At 46.5% G+C, this 14560-nt stretch overlaps 1 protein-coding gene across 3 annotated transcripts; it reads left to right on the top strand.

Moving 5' to 3' along the window:
* Positions 1-323: 323 nt before the first annotated feature.
* RILPL2 (Rab interacting lysosomal protein like 2) lies at positions 324-14006 on the top strand. Of its 3 annotated transcripts, none has more exons than XM_038763250.1 (4): positions 324-869; positions 9587-9669; positions 11854-11970; positions 13725-14006. In XM_038763250.1, the coding sequence occupies exons 1-4, from the start codon at positions 369-371 to the stop codon at positions 13747-13749; spliced, it is 726 nt and encodes a 241-aa protein (XP_038619178.1). In that variant the 5' UTR covers positions 324-368; the 3' UTR covers positions 13750-14006. The 3 variants fall into 3 exon arrangements, with proteins under 3 accessions (XP_038619178.1, XP_038619177.1, XP_038619176.1); XM_038763248.1 differs by having other exon boundaries at positions 326-869; positions 9518-9669; XM_038763249.1 differs by lacking the exon at positions 13725-14006 and having other exon boundaries at positions 325-869; positions 9518-9669; positions 11854-11974.
* Positions 14007-14560: the final 554 nt, after the last annotated feature.

The raw sequence follows: 14560 nt of genomic DNA, 5'->3' as shown, positions 1-14560 counted from the left end.
TTGTGGGACCTGATTATCTTGTATCTACCCCAGCGCTTAGCACACAGTGGGTGCTGAACAAATACCAAAGTTGTTATTATCGCAGTTTCTATGCCCAATCTATTCCCTATTTTCTTTGCTACATATGCCCTGGTGTCCCTTTGTGGCTCAGAAGGCCACTCTGGCCTGACCTTCCTCCTCCTCCTCCCTCCTAGAAAGCCGTTACCCTGGAGACCCAAGTGACCGATTCCCACCGGTCACTTGCTTTCTTTTGTGACTCTCCGGCGTTAGTCCCACCCCCGGCCCCAACCTGATTGGTCACCCCAGCCGGGGACCCTGCTCTCTCAAGTCTAACAGTAGAGGAAGGAAGTTGCTATGTGTGCGTGTGTATGTGTCTATGTGTGCGGGGGGGGGTCTGTGCTGCAGAAAAGAAGGAAACAGCGGCCAAGGCCAGTTTCAAGCCGAGAAGGAGCCTTCTCCGCCGCCCGGGCCTGTTGATCCGGCTGCCGGGCCGAGCTAGCAACTGGGGTGTGATGGAGCAGCATCCTTGCCCTGTGGGAGCTGAGGAAGAGGAGGAGGAGGAAGAGGGAGAGGAGGACTCCGGCCCAGAAAGCGCCTTCGGGAAGAACCCCTTCCAGCTGACAGCCGAGGACGTCTATGACATCTCGTACGTGGTGGGCAGAGAGCTCATGGCCATCGGCGGAGAGCCCCGGGAGGTGCCCAGCCGGGTAGCCCGGCTCCAGTTCCGAATCGTGCGGGTCCTGGAGATGCTGGAGACGCTGGTCAACCAGTGTAACCTGACCACGGAGGAGCTGAAGATGGAGAGGGACAACCTGAGACAGGAGGTGGAGGGGCTCAGGAGAGAGGGGCCACCGGCCTCCTCCGCAGAGGTACGTACCACAGCGGCCGGCCGGCCGGCCTGCTTTCCCTTTAACGTCTCAAAGCCGCAACGCCACTTTTTCTCCTGGCCTGGCCCTACGAAGGTACAGTTACACTACTTAGAGAAGCAGTGTGGCCCGGGAGTCCGAGTCCATCAGTAAGCCAGGAGTATTTACTGAGCGCTTATTGTGTGCAGAGCGCTTGGGAGAGTACGGTATAACAATATAAAAGACACATTCTCTGCCCACCACGAGTTTACAGTCCAGACTGGGGCCTGCGTTGTAATCCCGGTTCTGTCAGAAGTGCCAACTTGTACTTCCCAAGCGCTTAGTACAGTGCTCTGCACACAGTAAGCGCTCAATAAATACGATTGAATGAATGAAAAGTGCTTGCCGTGTGACCGTGGGCCAGTCACTTCACTTCTCTGTGCCTCAGTTCTTCTGTTCTCCCTCTTAGACTGGGAGCCCCAGGCTCTCAGGCACTGTTTCCAACCTGATTTACTTGTAACGTTCCCCAGTGCTTAAAACAGTGTTTGACACATAGTAAGCACTTAACAAATACAATAAAAAAGAGGGAGCACATTTTAATATATGGATTCTGGCAAAATTCACTTTACAGTAATAAGAATATCATGAAACGTCTACCCCACACCGGAGCACTGTGCTAGATGCTGGAGTACAGGATAATCAGGTGAGACACAGTCTCTATCCCTCATGGGGGCTATATTCCTAGAGATAGGAAAAATAGGTATTTTCTCCCTATTTACAGGTGAGGGAATTGAGGCACAGAGCGATTAAACGATGTACCCTCTTCAACAATAATAATGGTGGTATTTATTAATTTATTCAGTCGTATTTATTGAGCACTTACTGTGTGCAGAGCACTGTACTAAGCGCTTGGGAAGTACAAGTCGGCAACATACAGAGACGGTCCCTACCCAACAGCGGGCTAACGGTCTAGAAGGGGGAGACAGACAAAACAAAACATATAGACAGGTATCAAAGTCGTCAGAACAAATAGAATTAAAGCTAAATTTTCATTCATTCAATCGTAGTTATTGAGCGCTTACTGTGTGCAGAGCACTGTACTAAGTGCTTGGGAAGTAGAAGTTGGCAACATATAGCGACGGTCCGATGCACATCATTAACAAAATAAATAGAATAGTAAATATGTACAAGTAAAATAAATAGAGTAATAAATCTGTACAAATATATTTACAAGTGTTGTGGGGAGGGGAAGGAGGTAGGGATGGGGGCATGGGAGGGGGGAGAGGAACAAGGGGGCTCAATCTGGGAAGGCCTCTTGGAGGAGGTGAGCTCTCAGTAAGCATTTATTAAATGCTTACTCCGTGCCAAGCACTGAGCAAAGCCCTGGGGTAGAAACAATAGAGTCTTAACAGACCCACCAGAGACAGCAGACACTTAATTCCCATTTTACAGGTTAGGAAACTGAGGCACAGGGAAATGAAGTGCTTTGTCCAAGATCACACAGCAGACAAGTGGAGGAGCCAGGGATTAGAACCCAGGTGTCCTGACACCCAGGCCTGTATTTTTTCCACTGGGCCATGGCTTTTTAAACTGTTTTTCTTTCCCCTACTTATAATTAATCTTAGTGTCTGACTCTTCTAAACTGTTAGATCCTTGAGGGCAGAAACCTTGTCTACATACCTATATTGCAATTTTTCCAAGAGGATGATTCCCAAATCTACCTCTCCAGCCCCAACCTCTCTCCTTCTCTGCAGTCTTGCATTTCCTTCGGCCTGCAGGACATCTCTACTTGGCCATCCCACTGACATCTGAAACTTAACATGTCCAAAACAGAACTGTTCCTCTTCCCCCTGTCCTCCCCGTGTTTTTCCTTTCTCTCTAGCCAGCCCCACCATCTCCCCGGTCTCACAAACCCGTAACCTTGGCATTATCCTCCACTCATCTCTGTCATTCAACCTATCTATCCAGTCGAGCACCAAATCCTGTCGGTTCATCCAACCTTCACAACATCATTAAAATCCACGCTTTCCTCTCCAAACTGCTGCTCTGCTGATCCAAGCACTGATCCCGTCCCACCTCGTCAACCCATCGGCCTCCTCGCTGACCTCCCTCCCTCCCGACGGTCTGTACTTCACTCTGCCGCCCGGATCATTTCTCTAAAAAAGAAATAAATCAGTTTACATCTTCCCACTCCTTAAAGACCTCTGGTAGTTGCTTATCCACCTCCACATCAAACAGAAATTTCTGATCATCAGCTTTGAAGCACTCCGACTCTTTCCTACCTTACCTCACTGATTTTCCACTAGAACCCAGTCTGCACAATTTTGCTCCTCAAACACCAACCTACTCACTCTACCTCGATTTCATCGTCGACTTCTTGCCCATGTTCTCCCTCCTTCCGTCCATCTCTTCCTCCTTGTATACTACAGACAATCCCTCTTCCCACCTTCAAAGACTTATTAAAATCACATTTCCTCCACGAATCCCTCCCCGACTAAGCCCTTATTTTCCCGCTCCCTCTCACTTCTGCATTTCCCCTGCGCTTGAATCTCTAACTTTTAAGCATTTGATAGTCACTCCATCCTCAGCCCCGCACCACTTTTATTTAATGGTATATGTTTAGTGCTTACTTTGTGCCAGTCACTGTAATATCACTGGGAGATATTCAAATCGGACACATTCCCTGTCCCAAGTCTCGTCATTTAGTTTAATGTCTGTCTCCCGCGCTAGACTATAACCTCCTTTTGGCCAGAGAACATCTACTGATTCTTTTGTATTGTACTCTTCCAAGTGCTTAGGACAGGGCTCTGCACACAGTAAGTGCTCAATAAATACCAGCCATTGATTGACTAGCTTAGTACAGCATTCTGCACAGAGTAAACACTCGGGAAATACTGTCGATTAATTACTCAACGTGTCACTGCGGGTCTCAGTGGCAGAGCTGAGACTAGAACTCATCCCTCTTGCTTTCTCCCCCTCTGCCCTTTCTAATAAGCACATTTGCAGTCAAAGATTGATTATACAGATAAACCCTACCCTACTAGTAGTAACTCCTACTAGTCGGACACTAAAGGCCAGAAGAGCCCGCCTAAAGCGAGCATGTGATTCTGAGCAAGTGTTTTCAACTTGCAAGCATAACAGGGCAGAAAGCCAGTTCTAGCCAATTCATGGCCAATTTGAGGAAGTTGCTTAAGTGGGGCGAACTGGGATTTCCCCTGCATGTAATGTACATAGTAAGCGCTCAGTACATATTGATCCTGGGAGCCCCATGTGGGACGGGGACTGTGTCCAACCCGATTTGCTTGTATCCACCCCAGCACTTAGTACAGCGCCTGGCACAGAGTAAGCACTTAACAAATGCCACAGTTATTATTAAATACCATTGATTGATAAAATCGCACATGATCTGCGATAACATATTCTGTTTTATCACTTTTGCTGTATACTCCCATGCACCTGGTACAATGTTCTGCATACCCAAAGCACTCAATAAATTCTTTTGATTAAATCCAGTCACCCGCGCATCAAACAGAAACTCCTTACCATTGGCTTTAAAGCACTCACTCACCTTGCCTCCTCCTACCTCGCCTCGCTGCTCTCCTACTACGACCCAGCCCGCACTAATGCCAAGCGACTCACTGGGCCTCGATCTCATCTATCTCGCCGCCAACCGCTCGCCCACGTCCTGCCCCTGGCCTGGAACGCCCTCCCTCCTCATATCCAACAATCAATCAATCAATCAATCGTATTTATTGAGCGCTTACTGTGTGCAGAGCACTGGACTAAGCGCTTGGGAAGTACAAGTTGGCAACATCTAGAGACGGTCCCTACCCAACAGTGGGCTCACAGTCTAAAAGGGGGAGACAGAGAACAAAACCAAACATACTAACAAAATAAAATAAATAGAATAGATATGTACAAGCAAAATAAATAAATAAATAAATATGTACAACCATATATACATATATACAGGTGCTGTGGGGAAGGGAGGGAGGTAAGATGGGGGGATGGAGAGGGGGAGGAGGGGGAGAGGAAGGAAGGGGCTCAGACAATGACTCTCCCCACCTTCAAAGCCTTATTGAAGGCCTATCTCCTCCAAGAGACCTTCCCTAACTAATCCCTCATTTCCTTTTCATCCACTCCCCTCTGTGTCACCCTGATTTGCTCCCTTTATTCACCAGTCCCACCCTCAGAGCACTTACATACATATCTATTTATTTTATTTTGTTAGTATGTTTGGTTTTGTTGTCTGTCTCCCCCTTCTAGACTGTGAGCCCACTGTTGGGTAGGGACCGTCTCTATATGTTGCCAACTTGTACTTCCCAAGCACTTAGTACAGTGGTCTGCACACAGTAAGCGCTCAATAAATACGATTGATTGATTGATTGCTATCCGTAATTTATTTATTTATATTAATGGCCGTCTCCCCCTCTAGACTGTAAGCTCGTTGTGGGCAGGGAATGTGTCAGTTATATTGTATTCTCCCAAGCACTTAGTACAGTGTTCTGCACATAGTAAGCGCTCAATAAATGCAAGTGATTGATTGATTGATGGAGAGCCTTGGAAAGGCCCGACGGGCATTCATTCATTCCATTGTATTTATTGAGCGCTTACTGTGTGCAGAGCACTGTACTAAGCGCTTGGGAAGTACAAGTTGGCAACATATAGAGACGGTCCCTACCCAACAGCGGGCTCACAGTCTGGAAGGGGTGGGGCAGACAACAAAACAAAACATATTAACAAAATAAAATAAATAGAATAGTAAATATGTACAAGTAAAATAAATAGTTGATGAAACAGAGAAGGTCAATTCATTTGGTCTTCATAAAGATAAGAAGGTGGCCATCCATGAGATGTATCAAATGATAATCCCAAGGGCACCTACTTAAGGTATGATGATGATGATGATGGCATTTGTTAAGCGCTTACTATGTGCAAAGCACTGTTCTAAGCGCCGGGGAGGATGCAAGGTGATCAGGTTGTCCCACGTGGGGCTCACAGTCAATCTCCATTTTACAGATGAGGGGACTGAGGCACAGAGAAATTAAGTGACTTGCCCAAGGTCACACAGCTGACAAGCGGCGGAGCAGGGATTAGAACCCATGAACTTTGACTTCCAAGCCCATGCTCTTTCCACTGAGCCATGCTGCTTCCCATCAGTGTAATCAATCAATCATAGTATCAATCAATCAATCGTATTGATTGAGCGCTTACTGTGTGCAGAGCACTGTACTAAGCACTTGGGAAGTCCAAGTTGGCAACATATAGAGACGGTCCCTACCCAACAGTGGGCTCACAGTCTAGAAGGCTCACAGTCTAGAAGTATCTATTGAGCCTTTACTCCTGCAGACCAAATGTTTGGGAAAATGCCATAGAGTCGTAGGCACTATCTTAAATGTTTATCCACATCATGCTCAACCAATCATTTGTTAAGCATTGAAACCATTCAAAGGAGCATGATCAATTCCACCGATATTACAAGGGAGCAATTAGACAGACTCCCTAGCCCCTGAGGAGCTCACAGTGTAAGGGGAAAAAGACAGACCACAGAGAAAAATCCAACAGCTGGAAAAAACGGTAATTTAACTATTTAAAAAAGAATAATTCAAAATGGAATACTTCAAAATAGAAAACGATTTCAAATGCAGTAATTTTTTAAAAATACAATTGAAAAATTCAACAGGTCTAGGCCAAAGGCAAGTTAGGGGGAATTCCAGCCCTCCTTCACGCTGCTTGCTATGGGTGACGGCACAGAGGTCACTGGAAATAGGCGAGAAGAACAAGAACCAAAATGGGTGGGTGAGTAGACGGTTCTGGAGATGAATAGCACATTCATTCATTCATTCATTGTTGTATTTATTGAGTGCTTACTGTGTGCAGAGCACTGTACTAAGCGCTTGGGAAGTACAAGTCGGTAACAGATAGAGAGGGTCTCTAACCCAACAACGGGCTCACAGTCTAGAAGGGGGAGACAGACAACAAAACAAAACATGTAGACAGGTGTCAAAATCATCAGAACAAATAGAATTAAAGTTATAAGCACAGATCTGGCTCTACCTTAGTTTTCAGCTTCTATTCCGGCCCCTGCTGAGAGCAAGCTCGTGAGTTACACCGGCCTGGGAGCAGAAGGTCATGGGTTCTAATCCCTGCTCTGTGGCTCTTGTCTGCTGTGTGGCTTTGGGCGAGTCACTTCACTTCTCTGGTCCTCAGTTACCTCATCTGTAAAATGGAGATCGAGCCTGTGAACCCCACGTGGGACAGAGACCCCATCCAACCTCATTTGCTTGTATCCACCACAGCACTTAGTACAGTGCCTGGCACGTAGTAAGCCCTTAACGAATACCACAATTGTTATTATTAGTAGTATTATTCCTCTCACTGTTTCCCAGACCCAGACAAATGTTTGGCATTGCAGAAGCTTCTGAGTAGAGAATTCCTGAATCATGGGAGTGCTCTGGAAGGAGGGAAGCAACAAATTAAAATACCTTGGATTTACAAATCTGAGAGGTTTTTTTTTACCTTTAGGTTGCATCATGTTTTCATTTTTACCCAAAGCATTTTTAAATCAATGAAGGCATCTTGTTCCTCACGACGTCCCTGCGAGACAGGGAAAGAAAGGGATTATTCCCAGTTCAGAGATGAGAGAACTAACGTGGAGAGAGAGAGGTTAAATGACTTGGCTGATGGTGCATGTCAGGTCGGCGGCTGAGCTGGGCTTAGCCACGGTCCTGCAGTAGAACAGTCATCGGGCTGGGATTCACACCTGGGTCTCCTGACTCCCAAACCTGTGGCTTATAAATAATAATAAAATAAATAATAATGGCATTTGTTAGGCGCTTACTATGTGCCAAGCGCTGTTCTGAGCGCTGGTGAGGAGGATACAAGGTGATCAGGTTGTCCCACGGGGGGTTCACAGCCTTAATCCCCATTTTACAGATGAGGTAACTGAGGCCCAGAGAAGTGAAGTGACTTGCTCATAGTCACACAGCTGTCAAGTGGCGGAGTTGGGATTAGAACCCATGACCTCTGGCTCCCAAGCCTGTGCTCTTTCCACTGAGCCACGCTGCTTCTAAGACCACCCTGCCACCCCCAGCGCCATCTTCCTTTTATTAATAATAATAATAAATAATAATGGTATTTGTTAAGGGCTTACTTTGTGCCGAGCACTGTTTTAAGTGCTGGGGTTAGAAACAAGGTAATCAGGTTGTCCCACGTGGGGCTCATGGTTGTAATCCCCATTTTACAGGTGAGGTAACTGAGGCACAGAGAAGTTAAGCGGCTTGCCCAAGGTCACACAGCAGACAAGTGGCAGAGCTGGGATTAGAACCCATGCCCTTTTAGACTGTGAGCCCACTGTTGGGTAGGGACTGTCTCTATATTTTGCCAACTTGTACTTCCCAAGCGCTTAGTACAGTGCTCTGCACACAGTAAGCGCTCAATAAATACAATTGATGATGATGTCCTCTGACTCCCAAGCTCGGGCTCTTTCCACTAAGCCACGCTGCTTCCCCAGCAGGCTTTTAAGTAGCATAAGTAGGGAATCACCGTGATCTAGTGGAAAGAGCCGGCGACTGGGAGACGGGAAACCCAGGTCCTAATCCCAGCTGTAGCGCTGGTGTACTGAGTCAGCCTGGCCGAGTCCCAACCTCTCGCTATCTCACTCTCCTCTGTAAAATGAGGATCTGCCCTTCCTACCTCTTTGGGATTGTGAGCCCCATGTGGAACGGGAATCTTCACATCTTACCCGATTATCATATCTCAGTCGTTCCATCAATCGTATTTATTGAGCACTTCGTGTACCAAGCGCTTGGGAGAGTACGATATAACAAAGTTAGTAGTCACATTCCCTGCTCACCATGGCTTTATAGTCTAGGGTAGCATACAATCCTCAAGGGCACACAGTAAGTGCTTAGTCAACTCCACAACTAACTCATCCGTGATATTGTTTCTCTTATTATTCCTCGTAACGGTCTGTATTTCTCCCATTGAACAAATGGGGAAATTGGAGGCACAGATTGACCAAGCCACTTGGCCCTAGGCCCAAAGCAAGTCCAGCAGCAGAACCGGTGAATCTTAAGCCCCAGCCTCACTGCCATCACATTTCCCAAGCTCTAACACTTTCTTATTCAAATCAATCAATCAATCAGTGGCATTAGTGAGTGCTTAATAAATGCAGAGCACTGTACTAAGCAGTTGGGAGAATACAGCACAACAGAGTCAGCGGACACATACCCTGCTACCCTTTTAGACTGTGAGCCCACTGTTGGGTAGGGACTGTCTCTATGTGATGCCAATTTGTACTTCCCAAGCGCTTAGTACAGTGCTCTGCACATAGTAAGCGCTCAATAAATTCGATTGATTGATTGATTGATTGCTCACAACCGGAGAAGGAGACAGGCGTTAATATGGACAATTTGTTCACAAGAGAACCATCGGGCGTTTCCCATTTTGCTGATTTATTTTTACAGTGGGTTTGCTGAGCCCATCACCACTTTCCTTACCTATCCCACAACATTGATCTGCAGGGTGTCCACCCTATTTTGGTTGACAGTTCCTTGGTCAGAAACCGGTGGTCTTGATGGTTTTCTTACCTGTCCTGTACCTCTGAGCTTGGACAATCGGCCAGTAGTTCAGGGTGTCAGGACCCAAACTTATTGCTTCTTGTTTCATAGGTGAACCTTGGGCCAGACAAAATGGTGATCGACCTGTCTGATCCAAACCGGCCCCGGTTTACCCTGCAGGAGCTGAGAGATGTGTTGCAAGAACGAAACAAGCTCAAATCCCAGTTGCTTGTTGCCCAAGAGGAACTGCAGTGCTACAAGAGGTGGGGCTCTGAGGCTGGCAGGGAACTGATGATAATAAAATAATAATAATAATAATAATAATAATAATAGTGGCATTTATTAGAGCTTACTGGGGCCAAGTACTGTATTCTGCACTGGAGTAGATACAAGATAATCAGGCTGGACACAGTCCCTGTCACACATGGGGCTCATAGTCTAAGTAATAATAATAATAACAGTGGCATTTTTTAGAGCTTACTGGGGCCATGTACTGTATTCTGCACTGGAGTAGATACAAGATAGGCTGCACACAGTCCCTGTCACACATGGGGCTCATAGTCTAAGTAATAATAATAATAATAATAATAATAATAATGGTATTTGTTAAGCACTAAGTATGTGCGAAGCACCGTTCTAAGTGCTGGGGAGGTTACAAAGTGATCAGGTTGTCCCACGTGGGGCTCACAGTCTTCATCCCCATTTTCCAGATGAGGGAACTGAGGCCCAGAGAAGTTAAGTGACTGGCCCAAAGTCTCACAGCTGACAAGTGGCAGAGACGGGATTAGAACCCAAGACCTCTGGCTCCCAAGCCCGGGCTCTTTCCACTGCTAAAACAGCCTCGCTGTTAATGATGTGCCTATAGTTATAATTCTATTTATTCTGACGGTTTTGACACCCATCTACCTGGGCCCAGAGAAGTGAAGTAACTTGCCCAAAGTCACGCAGCTGACAATCGGCAGAGACGGGATTAGAACCCATGACCTCTGACTCCCAAGCCCAGGCTCCTTCCACTGAGCCACGCTGCTTAGACAGTGCTCTGCCTGTCTAGTAAGCGGTTAACAAATACCATCATTATTATTATTATTACAGATGAAGTAACCGAGGCCCAGAGAAGTGGGGCGACTTGCCCAAGGTCACACAGCAGATGCGTGGCGGAGCTGGGATTAGAACCCAGGTCTTTCTGACTCCCGGGCGTATGTTCTAGTGACAAAGCCGCTCTGCTTCTCCTTGAGGGATTGAGAGCTCCTGGACTGTGATGGGAATGCTGGGGTAAGGGTGGGTTCTTGGGCAGAGGCAGAGGCGGCTGGGCTGGGCATGATGGAAAAATAGGCAAGAGACAAACAGCCCAAAGAGGTTTCAGGGAGGAGAGGAAAGACGACTAGTGAGAGACTCGCTAGACCCTCTAGACTGTTAAACACATTGTGGGCAGAGAGTGTGTGTGTTTATTGTTACGTTGTACTCTCCCAAGTGTTTAGTACAGTGCTCTGTACACAGTAAGCACTCAATAAATGTGATTATTAATAATAATGGCATTTATTAAACACTTACTATGTCCAAAGCACTGTTCTAAGCGCTGGGGAGGTTAGAATCAATCAATCAATCGTATTTATTGAGCGCTTACTGTGTGCAGAGCACTGTTCTAAGCGCTTGGAAAGTACAAGTTGGGAACATATAGAGACGGCCCCTACCCAACAGTGGGCTCACAGTCTAGAAGGGGGAGACAGAGAACAAAACAAAACATAGTAACAAAATAAAATAAATAGAATAGATATGTAAAGGTGTATAGATATGTGTAGATATCAATCAATCGTATTTATTGAGCACTTACTGTGTGCAGAGCACTGTACTAAGCGCTTGGGAAGTACAAGTTGGCAACATATAGAGACAGTCACTACCCAACAGTGGGCTCACAGTCTAGATACGTAGAATAGATATGTAAAGGATATGTAGAAGGTGATCAGGTTGTCCCACGGCGGGGGCTAAGTCTTCACCCCCATTTTCCAGATGAGGTAACTGAGGCACAGAGATGTTAAGTGACTTGCCCAAAGGCACACAGCTGACAGAGTCAGGATTTGAACCCATGACCTCTGACTCCAAAGCCTGTGCTCGTTCCTCTGAGCCAGGCTGCTTCTTTAATTGACTGACCAACTCAGTTAAGCCGAGGAGACAATTGGCCGTGAAGAGCAAAGGGAATGGGATTTTAAAGAGCCGACAATTCAGAATTTGGGGCCAGAGCTTTCTGACCCATTTGGAGGTTCTCAGATCTTGTTGGAGACATGAGTTGGGTAAAGCAGGAAGCCCAGTCCTAAAAGCTGGGGGACACAAAGACCCCTCCTCACCCCCACAGCGAGAAGCCCATAAGAATAATAACCCTCCTCACCACCCTGGGGTTGGTGCCTAGATGTATTAGAGAAGAAAAACACATTTTTCTTTTTGTTTGCCAGCGGCCTCATCTCGCCAGCGGAAGGTCCAGTGGTAAGAAGAGAAAGTGAACCCCAGGGGGGCTCCAGTGGAACCAGCGCAAGTGGAGGAAAAGCCGAGAAAACAATCATAAAGAGATTGTAAGTGTTCTTACTGGCCAGAAGCCCATCACCTTGGCGTTATTCATTCATTCATTCAGTCGTATTTATTGAGCGCTTACTGTGTGCAGAGCACTGGACTAAGCGCTTGGGAAGTCCAAGTTGGCGACATATAGAGGCGGTCCCTACCCAACAACGGGCTCACAGTCTAGAAGGGGGAGACAGACAACAAAAAAGTCGTTATCCTCCACTCTCTGTCAATCAATCAATCAATCGTATTTATTGAGCGCTTACTGTGTGCAGAGCACTGGACTAAGCGCTTGGGAAGTACAAGTCATTCAACCCTCAGATTCAATCTATCGCTAAATCCTGTCAGTTCCACCTTCGTAACATCGCTAAAATCCACCTTTCCTCTCCATCCAAACTGCTCCCTCGTTAATCCAAGCCCTTCTCCATCCCACCTTCATTCCCGTATTAGCCTCCTTGCTGAATTCCCTGCCTCCTGCCTCTCCACGCCCTCCTCCACCCGGCTGCCCAGATCATTTTTTCTGCAGCAACGGTTCGGTCCGTGTTTCCCCACTCCTTGAGAACCTCCAGTGGCTGCCCATCTACCTCCACATCAAACAGAAACTCCTTATCATTGGCTTTGAAATACTCATTTCAAACCCCCTCTTACCTTATTAGAGAAGCAGCGTGGCTCCTGTGGAAAGAGCACGGGCTTGGGAGTCCAAAGTCACGGGTTCTAATCCCACCTCTGCCACCTGTCAGCTGTGCGACTTTGGGCAAGTCACTTCTCTGTGCCTCAGTTACCCCATCTGCAAAGTGGGGATTAAGACTGTGAGGCCCAAGTGGGACAGCCTGATGATCTCATATTCCCCTCCCCAGCACTTAGAACAGTGCTTGGCACATAGTAGTCTTTTAGACTGTGAGCCCACTGTTGGGTAGGGACTGTCTCTATATGTTGCCAATTTGTACTTCCCAAGCGCTTAGTACAGTGCTCTCCACATAGTAAGCGCTCAATAAATACGATTGATGATGATAGTAAGCGTTTAACAAATACCATCATTATTATTATTCATCCCCTCTTCCAGCCCCACAGCACTTTTGTGCATATCCATAATTTATTTATTTATATTAATGTCTCTCTCCCCCTCTAGACTGTAAGCTCACTGTGGGCAGGGAATGTGTCTGCTACATTGTGTGGTACTTTCCCAAGTGCTTAGTACAGTGCGGAACTTGAAATGTAATGCAACCACTCTGACTTTTTTCTCCCCCTTCTAAGTCCAGTCCGGTCCAGGCTTGTTAATGATGTGCATTTAGGCTTTATCATCATCATCAATCGTATTTATTGAGCGCTTACTATGTGCAGAGCACTGGACTAAGCGCTTGGGAAGTACAAATTGGCAACATATAGAGACAGTCCCTACCCAACAGTGGGCTCACAGTCTAAAAGGGGGAGACAGAGAACAAAACCGAACATACTAACAAAAACCTGTCCACAGGTTTTGTTTTGTTGTCTGTCTCCCCCTCCTAGACCGTGAGCCCGTTGTCGGGTAGGGACCGTCTCTCTGTGTTGCCGACTTGTACTTCCCAAGCGCTTAGTACAGTGCTCTGCACAACAGTAAGCGCTCAATAAATACGATTGAATTGAATGAATGAAGGCTCTGCACCCAGTAGGTGCTTAGTAAATATGATTGACTGATTAGTGAGACAAGGGACGGCTCAGACAAGGGGCCTCCAGCAATCTTACCTGCTTTCCTGCACAGGCTGTTGCTGACATTTTTTCTTTTTCCCAGCTTCTCTTTCAAACCGGGAAAGTAGATGGATCCTGGAACCATTTCCGCTTCAGCTTCCTGGGTAGGACTCCCTGGAACTTCTCTCCAGATGCAAAGGGAGAAAGAAAAGCCACAAGGAACCTTTCAAGTCCAGTATCTCTTTGTGCCATATATCACTGATACTGGTTTTGTGACTATTGTATATTGTACACTGATATTCCAGTAACTCTAAGTACTGATTTAGACCCAGCTTCAGATTTTGTTATTTTGGAATTAGTAAAAATTGTTGTTGTTGTTTTTTTACCTCCTGTAGTTGTTTTACAGTGATACTGAAACAAAAATCCGTTTTATAAAATATTTTTCTACAGCAATAGGCCAAACCGACTACGTTGGAAATCCTTATACCACTTTTGGGTCTTCCCACCATGGGCATATGAGGACGGAATCGTATGTGTATTTGTGGTATTTGTTAAGCGTTTACTACGTTTCAGTACACTGCACTGAACGTTGGGGCATATACACTGCTTAGAGAAGCAGTGTGGCTCAGTGGGAAGAGTACAGGCTCATGGGTTCGAATCCCGGCTCCGCCACTTGTCAGCTGTGTGACCTTGGGCAACTCACTTAACTTCTCTGGGCCTCAGTTCCCTCATCTGTAAAATGGGGACTAAGACTGTGAGCCCCTTGTGGGACAACCTTGATCACCTTGTATCCCCCCCAGTGCTTAGAACAGTGCTTGGCACATAGTAAGCGCTTAACAAATAACACCATTATTATTATTATACAAGCTAATCAAGTTGGACACAATCCCTGTGCCACATAGGGTTTCACAAGTCTTAAATCCCCATTTTGCAGATGAG

The sequence above is a fragment of the Tachyglossus aculeatus genome, chromosome 21 (assembly GCF_015852505.1).
Source record: "Tachyglossus aculeatus isolate mTacAcu1 chromosome 21, mTacAcu1.pri, whole genome shotgun sequence".
Classification (NCBI taxonomy): Eukaryota; Metazoa; Chordata; class Mammalia; order Monotremata; family Tachyglossidae; genus Tachyglossus; species Tachyglossus aculeatus.
This window is presented reverse-complemented; position numbering and strand designations above follow the sequence as displayed.